The following is a 26,550-nucleotide window of genomic DNA, read 5'->3' on the forward strand; positions in this document are numbered from 1 at the left end:
TCCTCGGCAAGGAGGGAAACTTCCGTCCCTGACACTCACAGCACTCGTCCATTGTACGACGTTTCGGCGAAATTACCGATTGTTTAGACTTAATCTGTTTAAAACTACACATTTGGGGTTTTTTAAAAGTTGCTTTATCGCGTTTCGCCTCCAGCCAGTAGCCGTTCGGCGTCGCTGCCATATCCAACAAAGCTGTTCAAACAAGGGATTGTCGGTAGCTTGGCGTATCCACCTTGCGTTTATGCTAGCCAGCTAGCACACGTTAGCTAGCCTTCAAAATCCAATGGGCACCAGCAGAACTATGTTTTTAACGTCGATTCGGTTCGGAATAAGTCCGCTTTAAACATCTAGAAGGTTCTCAACCTTCCAAGGAGAAGTCTTTTTTTAAATTAATTTAACTGGTTGTTTTTACCGCCTGGGGTAAAGGCTCTCCCCAAGGATGAATGGTTTCAGCACCGAGGAGGACAGCCATGACGGCCCGCCCGCTCCTCCCTTCTACGGCCAGAGCTGCTGCCTGATCGAGGACGGCGAGCGCTGCGGCCGCTCGGCTGGAAACGCCTCCTTCAGCAAGAGGATCCAGAAGAGCATTTCCCAGAAGAAGCTCAAGCTCGACATCGATAAGAGCGTGAGTGACTTTTTCTTCTCGAACTTTCTCGCTGTGACCCATGTCACTCCCCCGGCTGACAGCTAATGCTAATTTAGCTCGGTTGCAGTTTAAAAGCCTCACAAGTTACCGTGTTGCGTTCCGATATTCTGTGTATGTTCTAGGCTCGCATGTTTGCTTTCATTTATTTTTTCTTCACGTATTAAGCTCTCGCATTTCCTCAAGTTAAAGAGTTTTAGACGCTATGCTAGAGTTAGCCGCGTTAGCACTCGCATGGGACAACCCTGCGTGATTTGAAGTAAGGAGGAGTTGGCAGCTGGGCACCCCGGCTTTTACCAACACTAAAATATAATCTGAGAGAAAAATGTAATTTAAAACATTTGTACGCACGTACAACACTTACGACCTTCAGTGTATCAGTATGTGTCGTTAAATTATGGAATTAATTCCATCCATCCATCTTCTTCCGCTTATCCGAGGTCGGGTCGCGGGGGCAGCAGCCTAAGCAGGGAAGCCCGGACTTTCCTCTCCCCGGCCACTTCGTCCAGCTCTTCCAGAGGGATCCTGAGGCGTTCCCAGGCCAGCCGGTAGACATAAAGTTAAAGTACCAATGATTGTCACACACACTAGGTGTGGCGAAATTTGTCCTCTGCATTTAACCCATCACCCTTGATCACCCCCTGGGAGGGGAGCAGTGGGCAGCAGCGGTGGCTGCGCCCGGGAATAATTTTTGGTGTTTTAACCCTCAATTCTAGCCCTTGATGCTGAGTGCCAAGCAGGGAGGTAATGGGTCCCATTTTTATAGTCTTTGGTATGACTCGGCCGGGGTTTGAACTCACAACCTACCGATATCAGGGCGGACACTCTAACTCAGACCTAGGCATTCTGCGGCCCGCGGGCCACATCCGGCCCTTTGTGCGTCCCTGTCCGGCCCGTGTGAGGCCAATCATAAATTAGAAAATACATTTAAAAAAGTATCTATGTCGAGTGTGCAATACAACGGTGCTGCTTTTGTTTTGAAAAGCGTTATTTGTATTACTTCCGTGTGGACGTATGCGCGTGCGTGCGCGATTGTGAGTGAATGGGAACAGCTGCAATCACAAATTACAAAATAAAGTTGAAAAAATATCTATGTCGTGCGCGCAATACAACTGTGCTGCTTTTATTTTGAAAAGTGTTATTTATGGGCGTATGTCCGGGTGTAACCTGTGAGTGAAGGTGCACAGCGACAAGTGATGCACGGTTACTCCTGAGACGCTAAAAAGAGAAAAGTTGATGACGAATGGCGTGTTTTCAACAAGACATGGACTGCCAAGCAACGTTCCCTCTAAGGTGCGCGCCTGCGCAATTGCGCACTGCTCAAGCGTCCTCTGCGCACAGCAAATGTATGCCGCGCACCAAATCAAACCCACCTGAATTCTAAACAAAATAAACACACAGGACGGCGTGGCAAAGTTGGTAGAGTGGCCGTGCCAGCAATCGGACAGTTGCTGGTTACTGGGACTCAATCCCCACCTTCTACCATCCTTGTCACGTCCGTTGTGTCCTTGGGCAAGACACTTCACCCTTGCTCCTGATGGCTGCTGGTTAGCGCCTTGCATGGCAGCTCCCGCCATCAGTGTGTGAATGTGTGTGTGAATGGGTGAATTGTGGAAATACTGTCAAAGCGCTTTGAGTACCTTGAAGGTAGAAACGCGCTATACAAGTATAACCCATTTATCGTTTACATTTATTCTGTGTAATTTTGCAATGCAACTCTGAGTGACAGTGACAACAAGCGGCCCTAACGGTGTTCGTCAACACCGTTCAATTGAACACCGTTCAATTATTGTAACGTCTATCGAGATGCTTGGAGGACAGGAATTATATCGATCACTTTATTGAGCAAAACTGTTTATATTGGGCCATAACCACACCAAAAACATGAGTAAAAAACTTCTATCTTGAAAAACTAGTCATTTTCTGCCGTACAAACCAGGCCAAAACCAACTTGTCATCTGTCACCAATACGCATACCACTAAACCACTGGTGCGTTTATGGCCACACAAAAAGTCGGACAACTCAAACACCACACAGTTACACTATGACTCCTCAGTCATACGTGTGCTTATTTTACTGTAATTTATTATTAATGTTAATTTATTGATATTAATTATGGAAGGCTGTTACTAGAGAAAGTTACAGGAATGCACACTTCATCCTATACTTACATTTCATTGTGCAACATGAGGATGTTTAAGGGGAATTCAATGTGATCTCTGAAAGGGGTACAAATGATTTCCAAAGTAGTGCTTTTGGTATAAAGTTAAGTTAGGTTAAATGAAAGTATTATTATTAATTATTATTATTATTATTATTATTATTTATCTTACGGTATATATCAAAAATAATATTGAACAAAATTTAATTGAAATATTGTCAATGTGGCCCTCCGGCAGTGCTCGGGTTGCTCATGCGACCCCCGGTAAAAATTAATTGCCCACCCCTGCTCTAATCACTAGGCCACTGAGTAGGTACATAGTGGAATGGTCATAGGCCACATAGTCTTCCCAACGTGTCCTGGGTCTTCCCCGTGGCCTCCTACCGGTCGGACGTGCCCTAAACACCTCCCTAGGGAGGCGTTCGGGTGGCATCCTGACCAGATGCCCGAACCACCTCACCTGGCTCCTCTCGATGTGGATGAGCTTCTCACCCTATGTCTCAGGGAGATCCCCGCGGCGGAGGAAACTCATTTCGGCCGCTTGTACCCGTGATCTTGTCCTTTCGGTCATAACCCAAAGCTCATGACTATAGGTGAGGATGAGGTTGATTGACCGGTAAATTGAGAGCTTTGCTTTCTTCACCACGATTGATCGATACAGCGTCCGCATTACTGAAGACGCCGCACTCATCTGCCTGTCGATCTCACGATCCACTCTTCCCTCACTCGTGAACAAGACTCCAAGGTACTTAAACTCCTCCACTAGGGGAAGGGTCTCCTTCGCAAATAAATCAAAACAATGTACTAATATAATCCACTTCAAGAAACTCTTCAAACTTAAAGTGTTTACAAAGAAGAAGAACCATGATAAACATTCTGAATTTATCTCATCCATCCATTCATTTTCAAGATAATCTTGCTCATCTCACTATATGAAATGTAACTTACTTCACTGAGTATTATTTATTTATTTATTTTTATTGTTATTACTTATGGAGTATATTGTGAATAAATTGAGAACAGGAAGTGAACAAACGTTTTAGCAACTGCTATGTAAAGGAAAAAGGGGTAGGATTAAATAAGCTCTGCTTCTTCCTACTCCTTTTCGAACATGTTGAATAGAGAAACTGGAAATTGTGAAGTATAATGTTGTATGCATGCATGTTCGAAATAAACTCAAACTCGACTCAACACTAACTTGACATTTACTACATTTTTGCTGTCTTAAGCAAACTTCAAGTGTTTGTTTTTTGTTTGTTTTTTTGCTGCGCAGCGTTTTAAAAGCAAATTTTTATCATTACGCAAACTGTATTTAACTATTGCCAACAAGGTAAGTTTGGTAACGTAACTATGATAGTCTCGCAATATTTTTAGTAGCAACGTTCTTGTGTGTTTACTGAATAATACTTTATTTTTTTTCTTCAGGGGAATAAATATGCAAATGAAAAACAAGATAAATAAATAAATTGACAGTTTAGGGAGAAATCACAACAAACTTGCAGCACAAATCCATCATAAAGTTAGCTCTAGGAAGAAGGGACCAATATGACATACTTTGGTTTAGGTTGGCAAAGGTTTCAAACTTTGAAAGGAAAATTACATCAAGATAGACCTTAATGCAAATGAGAAGGTTTTCACTTTGGGTACATGGCTGGTGCTGAGATGGCACATTGTGGCAACTGGAGCTGCTTCGTAGCAAAGTGAAATAAATATGGAGAAAATTACGAGTTCATCTTTATTCATTGTTGTGCTTTAGCCTGTGTCATTTCCTTCTAAACACCGATTTAAATGCGGGCAATGTCAATCAATCAAAGTTTATTTATATGGCCCTAAATCACAAGTGTCTCAAAGGGCTGTACAAGCCACGACGACATCCTCGGCTCAGATCCCACATCAGGGCAAGAAAAAACTCAGCCCGATGGGATACAATGAAAAACCTTGGAGGGGACCGCCGCCGCTGTCCTCTTAATATTTGCACATTTTGTAGATCTCTGTCCACGGGTATATCTGGTTACGTATAGCTGACAACGCTCCAGACAGTGGCGTGCGTCTTGTTTATGTCCAGGTTCGGCTGCAATGTTTTCTGTAATCAGTCTTTTCGGTGGTCGAGTTTTCGGTACATCACTTGTCAATAGTGCGCAAATAATAGGCTATATATATATATCAATTCATACTGTCACGACCGGCTGGTGGTCAGGTTTAATGTTCGTGTGGTTTGGATTTGATTCCAGTTTTTTTAACAAGTAACCTGGCATGCAAATCACTTTTCCAATATTTTATTTTTGTAAGTCAATGTTGTCAGGTATTGTTTCTATATGAAGAGTTGTCCTCCGTATGTAGAAATAAGTACAACGTTGCTGTAAACATACATAGGGAAGGTTCAGAACACCATGAACACACGTATGTGCTCTGTAGTTCAGGGTCACATTTGTGCTGCTTTTCCCAAAATTCGCCTACTTTCAAAGACTCAACCGAGAGTCTCTCTGCAGACCAGATGCTTTCCAGACCTGCTAACTTTGAAGAACATGAGCTCCATCAGCCATGTTGGAGAAATAACATGCACATACAAGTTTGCAGGAGGACAGTGTTACAGGAACATTCTAGTAGGTATTTAGCTTAAGCACGTGTATACACATAAAACCATGACTTCAGACACTTGAGCTTGTTTGCTAAAGCCACTGTATTACAACTCTTGCTTTAAGTGTGCATGATAATGTTTCAGTGCTGCTGCAGTCTGAGTACACCTACAGTGTTAAATGTGTGGATTAGTCATCCAAAAAGATGGTAGCATTCATGTGAACTGCACTTGAACAGATTTTTTCTTTGTGTTTTTGTAGGTGCGTCATTTGTATATCTGCGATTTTCACAAGAACTTCATCCAAAGTGTGCGTAATAAAAGGAAGAGGAAGACAAGTGATGATGGAGGGGAGTCCCCGGATCATGACGTGGAGGTGCCGGAGGTAATCTATCAAATCTTGTGTTAAGCCACTTTTCTTACCAATAGGAACATTTTGGGGATTTGCTTGCCGTATTTTTCGGACCATAGGGTGCACCGTTTTATAAGGCACATTAAAGGGGTTATATTATTATTATTTTTTCTACATTTAAAAACACTTCCTCGTGGTCTACATAACATGTAATGGTGGTTCTTTGGTCAAAATGTTGCATAGATTGTTTTACAGACCTTCTTCAAGTTGATTTCTGACTGTCTCCTCAGGATGCGCCGTTTTGTGAGCACTCTTATTTACATTGCTCCACTTTGACAGCGTATTTTCCCCGTCACCTATGCTACTTTGTATTATAAATGTCAACAGTGGAGGATAAATGCCCCAAAACAAGAGCATAGAGAAAAAGAAGGAGCTAATTGACTATGGCGCGGTCTACAATTGCACATTTTCGTGACTTATGCAAATTCCAAATACAGCAGATACAAGACGTAAGAAAAGTTGGTTTTGCATAGTAGGTTGAAACAAAACGCCAGATAATGTCTCCTAATAGATTCCATTGTGGGGTCCTTATACACACACCATAATACTAGTATGTTGAAGCACAACACGTCTGACTACATTAGCCGTAATGTGCCGACAATCCATCAAGTGGTGCAGATTTGTAGCTTACCAAAGTCGTACTAAAACATTTTGACATATTTTTGATTGCTCTGTGTAATGTTCTATATTCTCAATTAAACATCAACGTTTTAGGCTTGCTTGTTAACCTGTACTTGCCCAAGTCATTTATTGAACAGACATCAGCCCGCAGTCCACACTAGGGATGTCCCGTAACGATATTTGGATCGGATCGGCCGCCGATATTTGCCAAAAAATGCGTATCGGCAAGGCATGAGAAAATGCCGATCCAGATCCAGTTTTAAAAAAAATTACGGTCCGTGTTTTCCAACGCACCGATTTAAATAATACATTCCCATTTTCTGCTGCTCCCTAATTTCCGTTCCGCATTTTCCAGCACACCTTCAACACATCCACAGGTCTGTGTCCTAACCGTTAAGACGGCCATGTGAATTAAAAGTTACCGGTAAAAATGTCAGCTGTCTCTGTGCGATATAGAAAATGACTATATCATGATATTAGAGTATACGTTCTCACGCAGTTGCTTTTAGCTGCTGGCATTACACGACAGGCTCTTCTCACTCCTTTTTGTGTCTGCTTCTCACAGACAGCAAGCGCACCTTCTTACACACGTCACATACTGTCACGTCATACGTCACATACTGTCGCGTCATACGTCAAATACGTATACGCCCCCTCCCAGCAGAGAGGTAGCAGCATGGCTAACGTTAGCTGTGATGCTAGCGTAGCCGTGTGAGCGGTAATAATGAAGGAAGAATTAATTAATTCCCAAGAAAAACAGCAGGGGGTCCATCGTCTGGCGGTGGTTTGGCTTCAAGTGGGAATATGTCGAACAGACAACCGTAATTTGTCAAGTGTGGGGCAAAAGCGTTGCTATAAAATAATATGTAGCATCATTTGAAAAGTCCCCCGCTAAAGAATGAAGAGTGTTTGAAACTCCGCATGTTAACATCTCCATTCGGTGCCACACACCCACACCATCAAAATGCAGAGGCAACCATTTCCAGATCAACACCTTATGAAAAAAATTGTGATTTTTTTTTAGTTGTGATTTCCTTCTCTGCGTGAAAGTTTAAAAGTAGCATATATTAATGCAGTATGAAGAAGAATGTTTTAATGTAGACACATAGAATCATCATACTGCTGTGATTATATGCATTAAGTGTTCATTCAAGGCTAAGGCAAAATATCCACATATATATCGTGTATCGCGATATGGCCTTAAAATATCGTGATATTAAAAAAAGGCCATATCGCCCAGCCCTAGTTCAATGATGCCATTTCTGTCGTGTATAATTTTGTCTATTTTGTGTTTATCCTTGAATAAACAGGTTAGTTTCTCGTTACCTTCCATTGTGTATTATTCAAACTCACCTAATTCAGCTGGCTAGTTGTTATTAATAGTACTAAAACCCTTTTCAACATGAATCTGACAACTAAGTAGGCTAAAAAACTTTAAACTTTATACATGCTCAGATAGGCCAGTATCGGCCAGTATTGGATCGGAAGTGCAAAAACAACATCGGTATCGAATCGGAAGTGCAAAAACCTGGATCGGGACATCCCTAGTCCACACATGTCTGAGTTGTGTATAAAGAGAGTATGGCCAACTAAAAAACAGGCGCCATGACTTCTACCAAGGACGTGTGCAGCTGTGCCCGGATGCATGCAATTGTTGTTGTTTTGACCTTAGTTTTTTCTTACTAAATAAACCAAAAATAATATGTTTTATATATTTGGGCTGCAACGATTAGTCGACCTTGTCGATAATAAAATTTGTCGTCGACTAAAATTTGTCGACAATAGTTGTGACGTCATTACAACTGTTTTTCTAGGCGAAAGTGGGTCATTCGCTAAAACATCGCCAGTGATAACATGTAAACTGTGAGGATATATCCTAATATTCTTGTTAAAAACATAAATACAATGCTCATTTTGCAAAGCGGGCCTTGTTTTTAAGGCAGTACATCTGTAATACGCGAGCATTTAAAGCGGAGACATGATGTTGGACATTTGGAGGGAGGATGCGGACACAGCCTCGGTAAGAGTGTTAGCGTCTACCTTGATAGCTAGCTAACAAATGTGAGACAAAGTTGTGTGAAAAATAACTTTAACTATCACTTTAGCCAAAGTTAGCCAGTTAAACTTTGTCTACACCAATTTAAGTAAGTTTTAAAGCAGCGTCAATTTGCAATGCCGAAAAAAGGGCAGTTTAACAAACACGAAGCGCGCATATACTCATAAGGGCACCAATGCGGGGGCCTCACAAGATTAAACATACAATCTATTAAATAGCCAACATTTTAAAAATGTATCTAAGATAGAATTGTACACATTGAGTCTATTTGCAATGCCGTCAAAAAGGCACTTTAACAAACTCCTGCGCACACAAACATAACGATAGACAGGCACCAACATTTTACGAATTAATCAAAGATACAATTCAACACATTGAGTCTATTAGAGTGCTAAAACTTAATCAATAGTCAATATACCAATGTGCAGCTTTTTAAATATCTCACAATGTTTTATTTCTTTTTGAGGAATTTAGATTTTGTGTTTTGTTGTTTGTTTCTGCTATTTGAATTGTTTGATACATAAAAAGGTTAATAGTTTTTTTTTAGCACTTTGCCTATTTTTTTTGGTTTAAATGGACAACATTTTATCAAGTCATTTTACATTTTTGAACAGCTGAATGAGCAGCACAATTACAGTATAAATAAATATTTATTAGTCATGAGTTAATTAATTAGTCATCTTTGTTGTTAGTAAACACTTGCCTAAAATAACTTACACTGCATTTGGAAGTTGATTGAAAAATTAGAGCCATGAAATATGTGTACGCTTTATTATCTGATTAGTTGACTAATCATTAAGATAATTGTTGACTAATCGAGTATCAAAATAATTTTTTGTTCCAGCCCTACTGTATATAGTCCTAAACATACTCAAGCTCATAAACTTACAATAAAACATGCTTTTATTTTGTGAAAGTAGAATTGTGCTGCTGTATTTGACACACTCTGCTGGTGCAGTGTTTCGTGTCCAGCAGGCACTCTTACACCAACACAGGTCAGTAAGCACAACCAGAATTAATCCGTGTATAAGGCGCACTGATGATTTTTTTAGAAAATGAAATGATTTTAAGTGCACGTTATAGTTGTGTATAAATACGGTTGTGTAAAAATACGGTACTTGGCTATGGTACGCTTGTACTACCTGGTTGACTACTTTACTTTCTTTTGTGCCATCAACAGAAATATCCTAAACGGTGTTATAGCATGGATCGATTACTTAGAACTAACAGACTGACTCCTTATGTCTTTCCAGGTGGACCTGTTCCAGCTGCAGGTGAACACGTTGCGGCGCTACAAGCGACACTTTAAGCTTCAGACCAGGCCCGGCCTCAACAAGGCCCAGCTGGCTGAGGTAACGACACACCCCTTCTGCGCTAGTGGTGCATCTTTTAATTTTGTTGGCAACTAAAGGGTACGGCTTATACTGCTTGATTACATGAAGCCCAGTACCTTCGAGTTTTTCCCACAAAGCTACAATCTATATGTGGCGGGGGCGTCATCGTCTTATTAGCATAGTTAGTCTTGACATATTTACATATAATATACTTTGTAGAGAGAAGGGATAACATTCTGGGAAACAGGAAGTGAATAAAAACATAAAAAGCCCAACAAATATGTTTTAAAACTACAGCTTAACTTTCTTCTGTCACTTCTCGTCTTTTTTTTATGTCATAAAAACGCCTTTAAATGCTTTTAAATGGGCGAGGAACTCTCTTGTTGATAAGAGCGATACAGGAATTTACTGTATGTCAGAGTTTCGGTTGGAAAGCCCACAATTTTTTCATGTTTGTCTTTGTTTCATTGATATGGTTTTCGTCAAGCATTAGGATTTCAGTTTGGTCAGCGATCTTTGAGCGCATCACAGTTGTATGGGCTATTACAGGGGTCGGCAACCTTTACCACTCAAAGAGCCATTTTGGCAAGTTTCACAAATTACAGAAAGTAATGGGAGCCACAAAAAAAATTTAAAATGAAAAACACCGCATACAAAGCTTAAATGCTTTATGCTTTGTGCTATGTTAACCAGGGGTCTCCGACACACGCACCGGCACGCACTTTAATGTGGAAATTTAATGTTAGTGCAGACCGCGAGTTTCGTTTAATGTGGAAATTTGATGTTAGTGCAGACCGCGAGTTACGAATGAATGGCGCTTTCGAATGAATGGCACTTGATGGCATCATACTTGCCAACCCTCTCATTTTTCCCGGGAGACTCCCGAATATCAGAGCGTGATGACACTGCATCTGGCGCCCTCTACAGTCTGCCCAAACAGCGTACCTGCTCGATTACATGTGGAATGCAATTTCAGCTTGCTCACGTAAGTGACAGCAAGGCGTACTACCTCAGCAGCCACACATCTTACACTGACGGTACCAATACCCAGAATCCCATGCAGCCCTAACTCTTCCGCTCAACCAACGCACGGAGAGGGGGGGGGGGTTGATGTGTGGGGGGATTTGGTGGTAGCGGGGTATATAATGTAGACCGGAAGAGTTAGGGCTGCATGGGATTCTGGGTAATGGTTGTGTTGTGTTTATGTTGTGTTACGGTGGGATGTTCTCCAGAAATGTGTTTTTCATTCTTTTTTGGTGTGGGTTCACAGTGTGGCGCATATTTGTAACGTAACAATGTTAAAGTTGTTTGATGTGGCTACCGTCAGTGTAAGCTGGGTGGCTGATGAGTAAGTATGCTTTGCTGTCTCCTGTGTGTGCAAGTAATAACAACATGCAACATGTGGCTGGACTGGCACGCTGTATGTAAATGCTATAGAGGACAATTACTGCAGTGCAATTAGGGCACGCCCTTTATTTAGTAAGTAGAGTGTGAATAGGATTATTTTTTCCCTGGGAGTAATCTATGAGAGACACTGAGATCCATAAGTCTCCTGGGAAAATAGGGGGGGTCGGCATGTATGTAGCTGAGCCGCATCAGAGTGGTCAAGGAGCCGCATGCGGCTCCGGAGCCGCGGGTTGCCGACCCCTGGGCTATTAAAAGCAGAAGTGAAACCGATTCATAACTTACACCGACGCTGCCACAGCTTATGAAATCTACCAAATGGAAAACAAACTGCTGTGTTCTTTAACTTGAACACACGTTCATACCTTTGCCACCATAAACCAGTTATGTCCCAGGAGACATCTCACCTTTTTCATTGTGGATGGTTATCGTTTCTATTTTATACTGATACTGATGCCAAATGAGTACTTATGAAACGGTGCCGGTCCATAAACTGCATTAGAACTGTTACTTAAGAAATGGAAAACATACAAAGTTTGTTTAAAAACAATAACTTTTTATATTTACTGAATTTTGTGACATGCAAGTTGAACAGACAAGTAATGAATTTCAAAAATATAAATTTAAATCCACAACAATTTGTTGCCGCAATATAAAACAAAGAGAATGTGCAAAAAAACCCACTATCTTCTTTTGTTGCAGATTTCTTGGTAAAAAATTCGAAGGTTTATGAAGGCACCGCTCTGACCGTTATTGGTGCAGAACAAGCAAAGGTTGGGTCTGGCAAACACTATGGCAAAATATGTTTGCGCTGTTCGACCTAAAGACTGCTGTTGCCGTGTTGAATATGGCAATAACATTTTAAAAGCGCGTCGAATAGGGCTTGAAAGTGTGTCGTAGTAACGCAATACATTGTGGGTCTCGCAGGCCTCTGAGTAGCTTATTTACACAGCTAAATGCAAAACTGTGCTAAAGTTTAGTTCTTTTTTTTAACTAGTTCAAAACATGGCGCGAACGTGCAGCATCATTAACTGCCACAATTGTCATGATCACTTCAGGACAAAAAAACGATTTGGAGTGATTGTTCTCATTTCCAGCATGAAGGCACACCCAAGGAACTAATAAATAGATAGCAGCCGCAAGACAATCAGATATCACTATTAACGCCATCACCTGGTACATGTTGGTGTCTTCACAGCATTTTCAGACTGGTTAGTTTGAATCAAAGCTTGTTCTATCCAGTTACACATGCACATCCAGCACCCCTGCGACCCCGAATGGGACAAGCGGTAGAAGATGGATGGATGGATGTAGCAATTAATCGGCTGTTAGCATTAGTCAAGCTAGTGGCGGTTTACAAACATACAGTATTTTGGGAAAAAATGCTGTCTGTTTACTTTTAGTCATGAGTAAGCACAAAAATTAATATTTTCGGAGAAGTAGCGCAGTGTTCAAATTATTTGAAAGTAATAATGGGCTTGTTTTTTCAGGGAAACCCGCTCGTGAAATTAGGTTTGGCACCCTCGCTCCATCTTGGACACTTAAGAGATGAAAGCCATAGATTAAACACAATTTGAATGGAGGACAGTTAGCCTTAACAGACTTTGCATTCTGAAATTCTTCACCGGTATAAAAACTGACTCCGTTGACAAGATATACACACGTTTGTCTTCGACAATGGCGGCAGCTTCCTTAAACCTCTTGTCAATTGGACGTGCTCATATAGATCAATTCCACCAATTTTACTTACTGTATTTTCCGCACTATAAGCCGCACTGGATTATAAGGCGCACCTTCAATGAATGGCCTATTTTAAAACTTTGTTCATATATAAGGCGCACCGCATTATAAGGCGCATAGAATAGACCAGGGGTCGGCAACCCGCGGCTCCGGAGCCGCATGCGGCTCTTTGACCACTCTGATGCGGCTCAGCTGCATACTTGCCGACCCTTCCGGTTTTCCCAGTATACGTAATGACCCCCCCGATTTTCCCAGGAGACTGCCTCTTCTACAAATCTCCCAGGGCAAATATTATCCTATTTTCACTCTAATTACTTAATCAAGGGCATGCCCTAATGGCACTGCATTAATTGTCCTCTATAGCATTTACAAACAGCGTGCCAGCCCGGCCACATGTTATATGTTGCTTTTACTTGCACACGTAGGCGACAGCAAGGCATACTTGTTCAACAGCCACACAGCTTACACTGACGGTAGCCGTATAAAACAACTTTAACACTGTTACGTTACAAATATGCGCCACACTGTGAACCCACACCAAAAAAGAATGACAAACACATTTCTGGAGAACATCCGCACCGTAACACAACATAAACACAACACAACAAATACCCAGAATCCCATGCAGCCCTAACTCTTCCGGTCTACATTATACACCCCCGCTACCACCAAACCCCCCCACACATCAACCCCCCACCCCCCTCTCTGTGCGTCGGTTGAGCGGAAGAGTTAGGGCTGCATGGGATTCTGGGTATTTGTTGTGTTGTGTTTATGTTGTGTTACAGTGCAGATGTTCTCCAGAAATGTGTTTGTCATTCTTTTTTGGTGTGGGTTCAAAGTGTGGCGCATATTTGTAACGTAACAGTGTTAAAGTTGTTTTTGTACGGCTACCGTCAGTGTAAGCTGTGTGGCTGTTGAACAAGTATGCCTTGCTGTCACTTACGAGCAAGCAAAAGCTGCATTCAACATGTGGCCAAGCAGGTACGCTGTTTGGGCAGGCTGTAGAGCGCGCTAAAAGCACTGCCAGCACGTCCTAAAATGTGGGAGTCTCCCGGAAAATTGAGAGGTTTGGCAAGAAAGACGCTATCAAGCGCCATTCAATTAAAAGTCGCGGGCCGCACTAACATTAAATTTCCATATTAAGATGCGTGCCGATGCCTGTGTCAGAGACCCCTGGTTAGGGATGGGCGATACCACACTTTTAGAATTCGATACGATACCGATACTTTTTCTTGCATTTTCATCGATACCGATACCAATAATTTCTTATTGGCAATTTTTTGTCAGTCAAAAATATTATTACTATTGTTATTATTTAAGACAAATCACAAGACAAATACAGACCATTTATACCACATTTATTATGGTCAATATATAATAAAAGTAAAATTAAAATAAATAACATAAATATGAAAAATAAATTAAATATTATATATAATAATAACTATATATTATATGTAATAATAATTAAATATTAGGGCTTTCCAATTAACAGTCAAATCCGAATTGCAAGAAGCTGCAGTTATTTTTTAAAGTTTGTGATATAATTAGGCTAATGTTTTCGAAATGTAAGAAATCATGTTACAGATTAAAACCAAAATCACATTCAATCATATATTCAAGATTTTCTTGGAAAAAAATAAAACTGTAACGCAAAGATGAAGAATCTCCAAATTGTATCTCTTTCTTATCTTGTTTTAAATACTCAAGCAATTTTCAACTAACAGTAAATTCCCCTGTGTGGAAATTATTTGAATTTAGGATAATCATTAAAACAAAAATATTCAGTAAACATTACTAAAAAAAAAAAAAACAATGCCTGTTTTAAGTCAACAATTGGACAACACTGGATATGCCTGGCTGCATCGCTGTCGGCTGGCTGTGTGTGTGTTGCACGTTGACGACGCTCATTCGCTGTCTCCTGTCACGTGACTGGGCCAGCTCTATACTCTGCCAGGTACAGGGGTGTCCCAGCACATAGTAAGTTAAGTAAGTCATCAAAAACATCTGAAAGTGATGCTTGCACCCCCCACACGCCGTTTTTTGGTTTATATCGATACTTTTTTCAGAAAAGTGATGCCAAATGAGTAGCGTGTGAGTATCGATACCACAGGATTGATACGCACATCCCTACCCCTGGTTAACATAGCGCAAAACAATTTAAGCTTTGCATGCGGTGTTTTTCATTTTAAATTTTCAAAACATTTTTGTGGCTCCCATTGTTTTCTTTAATTTGTGAAACTTTCTAAAATGGCTCTTTGAGTTGTAAAGGTTGCCGACCCCTGGAATAGACGCTACAGTAGAGGCTGGGGTTACGTTATGCATCCATTAGATGGAGCTGCGCTAAAGGGAATGTCAGCAAAACAAATAGTGATTGTACTGACACTTCTACTTGCTGCTCTCTGTTCAACAACCCACTGTTCGAGTTTGTCCTCCAACTGTAGCCATCTCGCTTTGTTCCCTCGGAAACTCTGTTTAGTCTTCTTTACTTGGCGCAGGTCATCATGTTGCTGCCTCCACATCCGCACCATTGATTCGTTAATGTTAAATTCTCTCGCTGCTGCTCTATTCCCGTGTTCTACTGCGTGACTGATCTCCTTGAGTTTAAACTGCGCGTCGTAAGCGTGTCTCTTAATAGGAGCCATTTTTGGGTCTTTACATAAAGTTTAGGTCTCGCATCTACTGTAAGTAGCCGCCGACTTCATTTTCCCCCGTACAAGAAGAAGCGCTTCTTCTTCTACGGTAAGCAGCCGTCGACTTCATTTTCCCCGTACAAGAAGAAGCGCTTCTTCTTCTATGGGGCAAAATGAAGTCGGCGGCTGCTTACCGTAGTTGCGAGACCTGTTCAATATTGGTCCATATATAAGGCGCACCGGATTATAAGGCGCACTGTCAGCTTTTGGGGAAATTGGAGGTTTTTAAGTGCGCCTTATAGTGCGGAAAATACCGTATTTTTTTGAGGTAGCGAGCCTTTGGAATAGGATACAATTTGTTACAGTACTGTCCCTTGATTTATTTTTCGTAAGATCCATTTTAATCCAGTTTGTTGCTCTTTCTCCCATTACGGCGGGTACAGTACAGCCTTGTAAACAAAAGCTTTAGCCAACAAAAATGGCTACTGTGGCCCTACAACGCAGTACGAAACCACGTGACCTTTCGAGCCCTGTATAGATCCTCGTTCGGAACGCTACATTACTTAGAGGACATGAGTTACACTATTTCAAACTATTAATGCCGGTGGATGAGTGCATTCATTTAGCAACAAAATTAAGCACCGATAGCTTCTTTTTCGGTCTGGTTACTAGTGTTTATGTCCGCTTTTGGGACATTTTTGGTTACATGGTTAATATCACTAGATGCTCAGAAAGCTGCGGTCTAGAGATTTAAAAGTCATTGGTTTGAATGTTGATGCTACTGTAGTTTTATTGTATATTAACCGTATTTTCCTGACAATAGAGGGCACCGGGATCTAAGCCGCACCCACTAAATTTTAGAAGAAAAAAATATTTCCGTATATTAGCCGCACCGGACTGTAAGCCCCAGATATATACGTTGTAAAATTAGTTATTTACACGGAAAGATTCTGTAAATGTTTATACCTTAATTGTTTCCAAACTGGGCCTGTAACGCGGCAGTAAAAGGGCTTATCAAACAAAACGGAAGTCATCTTGGACCCACTAGCTGCGGAAGCTAGCTCTCCTATCAGCTAAACAGACTCAATAACTCCACGATGGCGTTTTGGTGAGTTTACTGAAGAGTTTGTAAAACTGGAACAATACCAAAAGAATGCCATTGTAAGTTAATAATACTAACACAGACAATCATATATGTGTTGGCTTATTAGCTAATGCTAGTGTTATTACATTATGATAGCACTTACAAATATGCATGAAGACACTTCTACAGACATCACACATAGGACGATTTAGTAAGTATAAACAGTTTTAGTTATACTGTTAAACTTACAAACGTTGCTTAGAGTGATAAATGAAGAATCCATAGGATTAGAAACACTATGGACGGCTAGAAGACTGAAAGGCACGCCGGTTGAGGGTGGGAAAAATAAAGCAAGCACCTGCAGTGAGCGAATTTGTCCAAAAGATGGCACCATGCTACAAACAATAAAACACACGCTAAGTGTGTTTGCTTTTTTGTTTTTTTAAACAAAAGTATTTTTATTACTGCGAAGAAAATAACCGCTTCGTCTTATAAGCCGCAAGGTTCAAAGTTTAGGGAAATAAAAGTGGCGGTTTATTGTCCGGAATTTACGATAGTTTTAATTTAGCATTAAGGCTAATTGATGTCATAAAGAACCACAATAAACAGGGTTTTCCTTTTGAATCCTGGCAACACAGTCATATTATTGGACGTTTTGCCATGTTGACATTGACCTCATTATAGGTGTTACCCGATTGTCAACTGTAGACTCGCTGTCCTCATTTGCTTTGACATATGCAGTGTTGCAGCTCCTACTCGGCCATAATTGCTAACTGAGATATTGTTGGACTAATTTGCCAAATCGACAGGTGGACTTTATGCAGCTGCGCCCAGACTTTCTTATAAAAACCTCCTGTATGCGACACGGGACTCGCGTGGGGGCGTCCTATGTGAGCTGAGCATTAATGCAAGTAAAAATTTTCTCCAGACTCTATAAGTCCTAATGAGACCCCCACGTCATTAATAAAGTGGCGGTCAACAGCCGACAACCAGTCACAGCTGTCCCAGTGTCCCTGTCCCGTTCAGAAAGCACGGTTTTCTTTCAACTACTTTGTCCGCTAAGCTTTGGCAATTACTTGCTGACTGTTGAGCAAATATTAGAAACACTTGAACTCCCAGCCTCCAAACAGCCAATAACCTAAACATGTATCTAAGTGATTTATTTGAACAGCATGTCCACAATCCCATGTTCCCATTGAACAGGCTGCCATCTTCATAGAGCTGCACAATTAATTGAATTTTAACCGTTATCGCGATTTTGACCGCTACCACTGCATATCGATTCAAGCACTTTCATAACAAACAGTCAGCCAACCACCAGGGGGCGACCGAAAGACGGTGAACTCATGTGAGTGGGAGTGAATGAGAACGGAGGGTGATTGACAGTCACAGTTGATCAGCTGGTTGCCTGTAGTTCCCAAAATATTAGGAAAAATAGATACATTATTACATCGGTGCCTTCCACTCCCGTAGAGTGACCCACAGGGTGCTAACAGGTACGCATTTTAACACTGGAACACGCCCGCATGCCTCACCACTCTCTAGGCACTCTCCTGCTCGTTCCCCCAAACCCGGAAGTGCTTGTGCGTGTATAAAACAACAAACGCTACAACAACTTGCACGGCAAAGCTGCGTTGGTGTGCACATTTAAACAAAGTATCGAGTTGCGGAGAGAAGTTTTGCATTAAAAACACTTCCCTTCTTTCCTCAACCGCCATCGTTTGCCCATGACGTAAAGCCAATAATCTGAGTTATGGTTTCTCAGAGAACGAGCCGCGCGAAAGCGAGGGTGCCCAAAAGTACAGACTACTGTAACATCAACCGTGCACTGAGCCATCCACCTCTCAACGAAACGCGTAATGGATGTAATAACGTTTTATTTGGCAAAGACATGTCCTATAGCTGGGTTGCAAATGACGTCACATCCGTTTTTCATCTTTGCGGTTTAATTGACATGATGGTCAAGAAGATTGAGCGTAGCATTAAAACAAGTGCGCGTGAGTGTAGAGTTTGAGCAGAAAATGCCGTACTACTGTTCTGATCTTGGGTGTTCCAGTTGTTCAAATAGAGAGATATGAAATAGATTTCATAGAGTCCCAAAATAAGTGGTTCATAAAGGTTATAAAGTCATAGAAAAAACCGAAAAGTGCGTCGAAGGAAATGTTTCTTAAAAATATCACTTTTATCATCTTGTGGAACACAATCGGACCGCTTGTGTCTGCAGCGATCACTTTGAAAATGTTTGTTTGAACATTTGATTTGCTTGAGAAACTTTCTGTGATTCAATCAAGTTTATTCCCTACTATATTAGTAGTGTTTGATAGCAGAACTACACGTAAAGAAAGGACAATAGATCACATTAGTTTGTGTTCTTTTGTGGTTGCTATGCCTAAATATAATTACGAAGACCTACTTGTGCAAATAAACTAACGTTGTGGTAAGTCCTGGTAATAAATATTGTGATTGTTGGTCCAATCCACCATATTTTCATTGTCCATTTTCATAACAGAAACTATAAGCTTAGTTGTTGTTGTGCAGGAAAGCCAAGTGCTTTATTCGATACGCTTAATGCTTAATTTGTGGACCCCTGAGATGTAAAGACATGATGTGCCTCTAATCTTTTAGACTTAGACTCAGACTTCTCTGAGTGTCAGATGAAGTGACGTCATATCGAGCAGTAACGTCTTGGTGATGATAAATGGTTTAAATCTTTTGAAAAAATATTTTTCTTAAGCGTGTAAAGATCCACTGCATCCCATTTTAAATATTTGTTTCATGATCGCTTACATATTTGCCTCTAAACTTTTCAAAATATATATTAACTGATTCCGGTAAATAAACAGTAGCCTAATGGGGCTCTAGACCAGTGGTTCTCAAATGGGGGTACGCGTACCCCTGGGGGTACTTGAAGGTATGCCAAGGGGTACGTGAATTTTTTTAAAAATGTCTGTCAAAAAGAACTGTGAAAATAAATGCAACAATGCAGTATTCAGTGTTGACAGCTAGATTTTTTGTGGACATGTTCCATAAATATTGATGTTAAAGATTGCTTTTTTTGTGAAGAAATGTTTAGAATTAAGTTCATGAATCCAGATGGATCTCTATTACAATCCCCAAAGAGGGCACTTTAAGTTGATGATAACTTCTATGTGTACAAATCTTTATTTATAAATGAATCACTTGTTTATTTTTCAACAAGTTTTTAGTTCTTTTTATATCTTTTTTTCCAAATAGTTCAAGAAAGACCACATCAAATGAGCAATATTTTGCACTGTTATACAATTTAGTAAATCAGAAACTGATGACATAGTGCTGTATTTTACTTCTTTATCTCTTTTTTTCAACCAAAAATGCTTTGCTCTGATTAGGGGGTACTTGAATTAAAAAAATGTTCACAGGGGGTACATCACTGAAAAAAGGTTGAGAACCACTGCTCTAGACCATCGCCTGAAACCCGGAGACGCCCGGATGTGCCTCTAGGTCACGTGATTGCAACCCACCTATATTTACTGTGAGCAGTACTCTTGTAATCCTTGTAGTAATGTGCTTTGTTCGCATGATCCTATTTTTTCACTTGTTTGCACTTTATGATCGCACTGTGCAATGGCATATTTATTTTTAGTTAGCCCTTTGTCTTTTGTAAATTTTATTTGATAACCGATGCTTTTTTTTAAATTTAATTTTGAAATTAAAGTTCACATACTTTTTGTTTAAATTAGAAAGTGCAATAAAAATGTTTTACATAACATAGTAAATCATCCTTATCAATAATCGTGATTTCAAAATTAATTTTAAAAAATGATCTACCGCCCAAATGCAGCTGAGATAGGCTCCAGCACCCCCCGCCACCCCAAAAGGGATAAGCGGTAGAAAATGGATGGATGGAATCGTGATTATTATTTTTGGCCCGACATCACCATCTAAAAACAAAACTAAATAGTGAGCGCTCTTTGCTTTCAGCATGTCTTTGAAGATCAACCTTTCACCTTTCAACCCGTCTTCCCTGCAGACGGTGAGTCGGCACTTCAGGAATATTCCGGTGAACGAGAAGGAAACGCTCACCTACTTTATTTACATGGTGAAGAGCAGCAAGAGCCGCTTGGACCAGAAAGGAGACGGTGGCAAACCTCTGGACTAAAAAAAAACAAAAAAAACCCCACAAACAAAACTGCAAAAGTTTGCAACACCCCACAGCCCCACATCTCCGAGCAAACCAAAGACTCTTTGGTCTCCTTGGAGGACTTTTACCAGATAGTCACCGACGCTCCACGGACGTCCTTGTCTTGGCGACTGTGCACCAGGACTCACTTCGCCACACTGACTTGATCACACTGTAACATAGAAGAGCTGCCTTAAGAGTCAACCCCCTTGATGTCCCTTTTGCTGTCCACAGAAAAATGTGGAAGACCTCTCCAAACAAACTCGTGGAGGATCAGATCAATGAGTTGCCAACATGTAGCACCCAAGGACCAGATACCAGAAGTACGCTGTCGCCCCGTACTTTCGACTACACGAAAACGCAGATTCAAATTAAATATAACAAATCAGGTGAACGTTTTCTTCACCACATGTTTTTTTTTTTTTTTTTAGCCCTTGAAGCAACAACCTTGATGTAAATGAATCCAACCGATTCAAAACATTTTTGCCAACAGAGGGCGCCACAAGCGACGCGATTGTCATCGTCAGATGTCCAATTCCATTTCCACAAACTCTTTGCAGGTGTTGGGAGATGCTTTTATTTTATTCCCTCTTTAAGAACATTTTTCTTTTGATTTAGTTAAAAAAAATGATTTATTTTAAAAACGAGCGATAAGCGGGCCCCTTTTACCTTGACATCCAACATGATAAGCATTTAAAATGTCACTGCACTGCTGTAGCAGCCTCAAATTGCAACTCCCACTTGTGTGTTTTGATGGCGTTGACTGCATGATTTCGACACACTTAATATCATTGGTTTATTTGGCACTTATTTTATTGTGCATCATTTTATATTTGAATGCGTCCACCTCACAGGTTTTTTTTCTCCTCCCCCTTTATTCATATGTTCAGTTTTTGCTCGTAGGTTTGTTAACGTCACATAGGTAACACCCTTTTTTTTTTTTATTCACTTGTAGGTCCTAACGGTTGTATTAGAAATTACATATATTTAAATATGGCTGCGTATTGCTCCTAATATTAATAATAAAAAATGTACAGGCCTAACATTGTGTCTGTCTTTTTTGTGCCTAAAATGTGATACATTTGTTATATTTGTTTTACCACACTTCTACGTTACACTACAGTTACTTTGTGCAAGCGCTATCAAAACATTACTCTCTTTGCCCAGCAGAGGGTGCTACAACTCGGAGGTTTACCGGACTGGCGTTTATTTAAAAATCTGCTTACTCAGATATATTTTCTTACAAGCCTATAAAAATATATTTAGATTTTTACTTACCTGTTTTTAATTGCAGTGCTAAATGCTAATCGCCACTAGAGGTCAGCACACATGTTCGACCTGACAAATACATTATAAAAACTCATTTTAAAATGGAATATTTGGACATAATTTCAAAGTATACTTAAAAAGAGATGGTTTGAAAATGAAGTTTTTTAATTCTAAAGTCAGTAGTTTTATGCAAATAACTTCACTGACTTATTTTTTTTTTTTTTAAAAACATAGTTGTGTGAATCACGATTCAAATTATATTTCACCACACATATTTATACATCATAAACCAACTAATCAGCAATGGTGTATCGATATTATATGGGTTTTTTTATCCCTAAAATATTGACATCTGAAACGTTCCGAGTTTCACAACAAGACACTTAAACACAACCTTGGTGCCTTAAAATAATTCATTTATTTACGGACCTCTATATAATAGCTTCACATCTAATGTACATTTCATCCACATTTAACATAATAAACCATTTAATGAAATGTTTTTGTTTCTGCGTTTGCCCTTTTTGGAGTGAAAGGCTGCTGTGCGTCAAGTGGGACATTCTCATGTGTCTTCAGGATATAAACTTTGAGGTAGATTGAGTCAACAACAAAGAACATATTATTACACATATTTAACAATTGTTCAGCCACTAAAAATATATGTTTATGCCTCAATATGGCTTCACACAAAAAGTCAATGTTTATTATGGTCAATTAAATTACTGCTATTTGGTTAATGAACTTTGACCCAGATTTGCCATAATATATTTTGCATTTACCTTTAAAATCAATAACCAGTCGTTCCTGACTTATGAAACAAAGTTTTCGTTCCAACACAAATTTTGTAACCATTGGATAATAATAAAAAAATCAAGATAAGCATCAAATTATTTTGCAAAAAAATACAGTAAAATGTGATGCAGCATTAACAAAAATGCAAAAGCAACAACAAACAAAATCTGCACCTGGAAAAAAATAATTTAAATTTCTCATTTTACAACATATACTGATGCACTTCCACGCCACTTTATTCCATAATTTAAACTTAGTGTCAAATATAGTTTTTGCAATGGATGTTTGCGACACCAAGACGACAACATGGAGGGGATAAATATTATACATTTAATAAACACCAGAAGAAGAGGGAAAAAGTCTTTTGTCTTTACTTTTTTCTGCGGGATCCAACAGATGATGCGTTCACGTACAGTCAAGTGGTTTTGTCTGTTTTTGGGTTTTTTACGTTATTGGTTGAGCTCCAGAGCCCAAACTTGCTGTGGCCACCCGGTCCTGCCCTTTACCTTCTTCTCGGCACCGAAGGAGTCCTGTGGGCCTTCATTCTGTGGAAAACACCAAAAACCACAATCATAGTCCCACGTGATTTTTTTTACTGACAAAATAAACAATTTTTTACCTGCACGGCCGCAAACGTTCTATCAAATGTTATATGCAAGAAATTATTTTTATTTTACATAAATTAATTTATCTTACAATTGCATTATGTTATTAGTTTAGCGTATAGTATAGGGGGAAAAAGTAAAGAACATGCACGAAAATATCAAAATTATAAGACTATTTTTTATTAACTAATTTTGACATCTTAGTGGAAATTGTTGTTTTTCTTTTTTTTTTTTTGGAATGAAACTACACAAATTTCATTTTTTTTAACAATTAAACAGTTTAAGTTACAGTCTCGCTTTATACTGTAAATATATATTACAAATTAAAATAAAGTTTACTAAAAAATAAAACAACATCCACAGTTTTATTAGTTTCCATAAATGCATTGCAGTCTGAATTGGAATTTTCTAGCAACGGTAAATTTAAATAATCTTGTTGAAGACTTGCTGAAAAATGTTTGTAACATTTGATCAAGTTCTTTATAAATTTCCTAATGATTAAGGAATACATCTGCCAATTATAGAACACGTCAGTTGTAACACGGAACTTCCTTTAAAAATCTGCTAATTTAAAGACCACTACCATGTAATACCAGAGGTCCTTAATACATCTGCTATTATAGAACACCGTCAATTGTAACGCCAGACTTCCTTTAAAAATCTGCTAATTTAAGGAACACTACCATGTAATACCAGACGTCCTTTATAATTCTGCTAATTAATTAACACCGTCAATTGTAATGCCAGATTTCCTTTAAAAATCTGCTAATTTAAGGAACACTACCATGTAATACCAGACGTCCTTTGTAATTCTGCTAATTAATTAACACCGTCAATTGTAATGCCAGATTTCCTTTAAAAATCTGCTAATTTAAGGAACACTACCATGTAATACCAGACGTCCTTAATACATCTGCTATTATAGAACACCGTCAATTGTAATGCCAGACTTCCTTTAAAAATCTGCTAATTTAAGGAACACTACCATATAATACCAGACGTCCTTTGTAATTCTGCTAATTAATGAACACAGTCAATGGTAATGCCAGACTTCCTTTAAAAATCTGCTAATTTAAGGAACACTACCATGTAATACCAGAAGTTCTTTATAATTCTGCTAATTAATGAACACGGTCAATGGTAATGCCAGACATCCTTTAAAAATCTGCTAATTTAAGGAACACTACCATGTAATACCAAAAGTTCTTTATAATTCTGCTAATTAATGAACACAGTCAATGGTAATGCCAGACTTCCTTTAAAAATCTGCTAATTTAAGGAACACTACCATGTAATACCAGAAGTTCTTTATAATTCTGCTAATTAATGAACACAGTCAATGGTAATGCCAGACTTCCTTTAAAAATCTGCTAATTTAAGGAACACTACCATGTAATACCAAAAGTTCTTTATAATTCTGCTAATTAATGAACACAGTCAATGGTAATGCCAGACTTCCTTTAAAAATCTGCTAATTTAAGGAACACTACCATGTAATACCAAAAATTCTTTATAATTCTGCTAATTAATGAACACAGTCAATGGTAATGCCAGGCTTCCTTTAAAAATCTGCTAATTTAAGGAACACTACTATGTAATACCAGACGTCCTTAATACATCTGCTATTATAGAACCCCGCCCATTGTAATGCCAGACTTCCTTTAAAAATCTGCTAATTTAAGGAACATTACCATGTAATACCAGACGTCCTTTATAATACTGCTAATTAATTAACACCGTCAATGGAAATGCCAGACTTCCTTTAAAAATCTGCTAATTTAAGGAACACTAACATGTAATACCAGACGTCCTTAATATATCTGCTATTATAGAACACCGTCAATTGTAATACCAGACTTCCTTTAAAAATCTGCTAATTTAAGGAACACTACCATGTAATACCAGACGTCCTTTATAATTCTGCTAATTAATGAACACCGTCAATTGTAATGCCAGACTTCCTTTAAAAATCTGCTAATTTAAGGAACACCCTCACTTAAAAAGTTATTAATCGAAAAAAGCAATGCTTTTTTTTAACATGTGGATCTTACAAACGTCCTAACTTACCAGCTCTCTCTTCCTTTTCAGATCCCGGTTCTCAAATTTCTTAATTTCGGCCTTAAAGCCCTCAGTCTCTCCAGAGTCCTTGGCCAGGACGTCCATCAGGTAGGCGATGTAACTTGTGGCCAAGCGTAACGTTTTTATTTTGGACAGTTTGGTGTCCGCCGGTACGTTGGGGATACACTCCCGCAGCTCGGCGAACGCCGTGTTGATGCTCTCCGTCCTCCGGCGCTCCTTCTTGGGCCCCGACGCTCGCCGCTTCGCCATCCCCGCCTGGAGGCTCTCCAGGCGGGCATCGTGCGCCGCGGCCGGCGCCAGCTCCCCGGCCGCGTACGGAGCCTGGATCTGGAAGTCCGGCGGCACCTCGCCGTGGTTGAGCACCCAGCTCTGGAAGTAAGGCGCGTCCTGGTGGCAGCGCTGCACGAACGGGAAAGGTTCGTGCATGAGGTGGTGGTGGTGCTGGTAGCCCCCGATCAGGTTCATGTCGGCCGGGCTGATGCTGCTGCCGCTCTCCGTGGGTGTCGCTGGGTGGAGGACGCACGGCCAGCGGAAGTCATTCACCACTCACTCAGGTATTTATCCAACTTGAATACCCTTTTTACATCTCTAATTTGAAAACACACGCAAACCAAAAGTTCATAAATCCCCCCCCAAAAAAATCTCGCTTGAGCTCCACTTTTTCTTGGCGATCCTGCAGCGATTAGCCCGAGAAATTTGACCCCGGCGAAGGTGCGAGGGCCCCCAGGTTTATATCATGTTGCGCGTCAGCCTGGTGCGGAAGCCAACCAATGGGGAGGGAGAGTGCGCCTTTGGGGTGGGAGGAGTCGCGCGTATTGGGACTCAAGTGGAAGCTGCAGCGTGGAGGCCGGGCTTTTACGCACTGCTTTTACGCACAATAAATGGGGGTTCAACCTGCACCTTGCTTTTGACATTAGACTTTTGATAAAAATCTGAATAAAAAATTATTTAGGACTTTTTTTTTGGCAGACTTTATATTTGA

General features: G+C 40.0%; 2 protein-coding genes across 2 annotated transcripts; one reads left to right on the forward strand and one right to left on the reverse strand.

The window, feature by feature from the left end:
* Nucleotides 1-21,983, forward strand: LOC133649847 (histone deacetylase complex subunit SAP30L). Its single transcript, XM_062046523.1, has 4 exons — nucleotides 1-625; nucleotides 5,643-5,765; nucleotides 9,723-9,821; nucleotides 20,674-21,983. Exons 1-4 carry the CDS (start codon nucleotides 440-442, stop codon nucleotides 20,800-20,802), a joined length of 537 nt encoding a protein of 178 aa, XP_061902507.1. The 5' UTR covers nucleotides 1-439; the 3' UTR covers nucleotides 20,803-21,983.
* A 1,075-nt stretch (nucleotides 21,984-23,058) lies between these two features.
* On the reverse strand, nucleotides 23,059-26,259 carry LOC133649848 (heart- and neural crest derivatives-expressed protein 1-like). Its single transcript, XM_062046524.1, has 2 exons — nucleotides 25,557-26,259; nucleotides 23,059-23,429 (listed from the first exon to the last, which is right to left on the reverse strand). The coding sequence occupies exons 1-2, from the start codon at nucleotides 26,031-26,033 to the stop codon at nucleotides 23,334-23,336; spliced, it is 573 nt and encodes a 190-aa protein (XP_061902508.1). The 5' UTR covers nucleotides 26,034-26,259; the 3' UTR covers nucleotides 23,059-23,333.
* Between the last annotated feature and the right edge of the window lie 291 nt (nucleotides 26,260-26,550).

This window comes from Entelurus aequoreus, linkage group LG05 (genome assembly GCF_033978785.1).
Source record: "Entelurus aequoreus isolate RoL-2023_Sb linkage group LG05, RoL_Eaeq_v1.1, whole genome shotgun sequence".
Classification (NCBI taxonomy): domain Eukaryota; kingdom Metazoa; phylum Chordata; class Actinopteri; order Syngnathiformes; family Syngnathidae; genus Entelurus; species Entelurus aequoreus.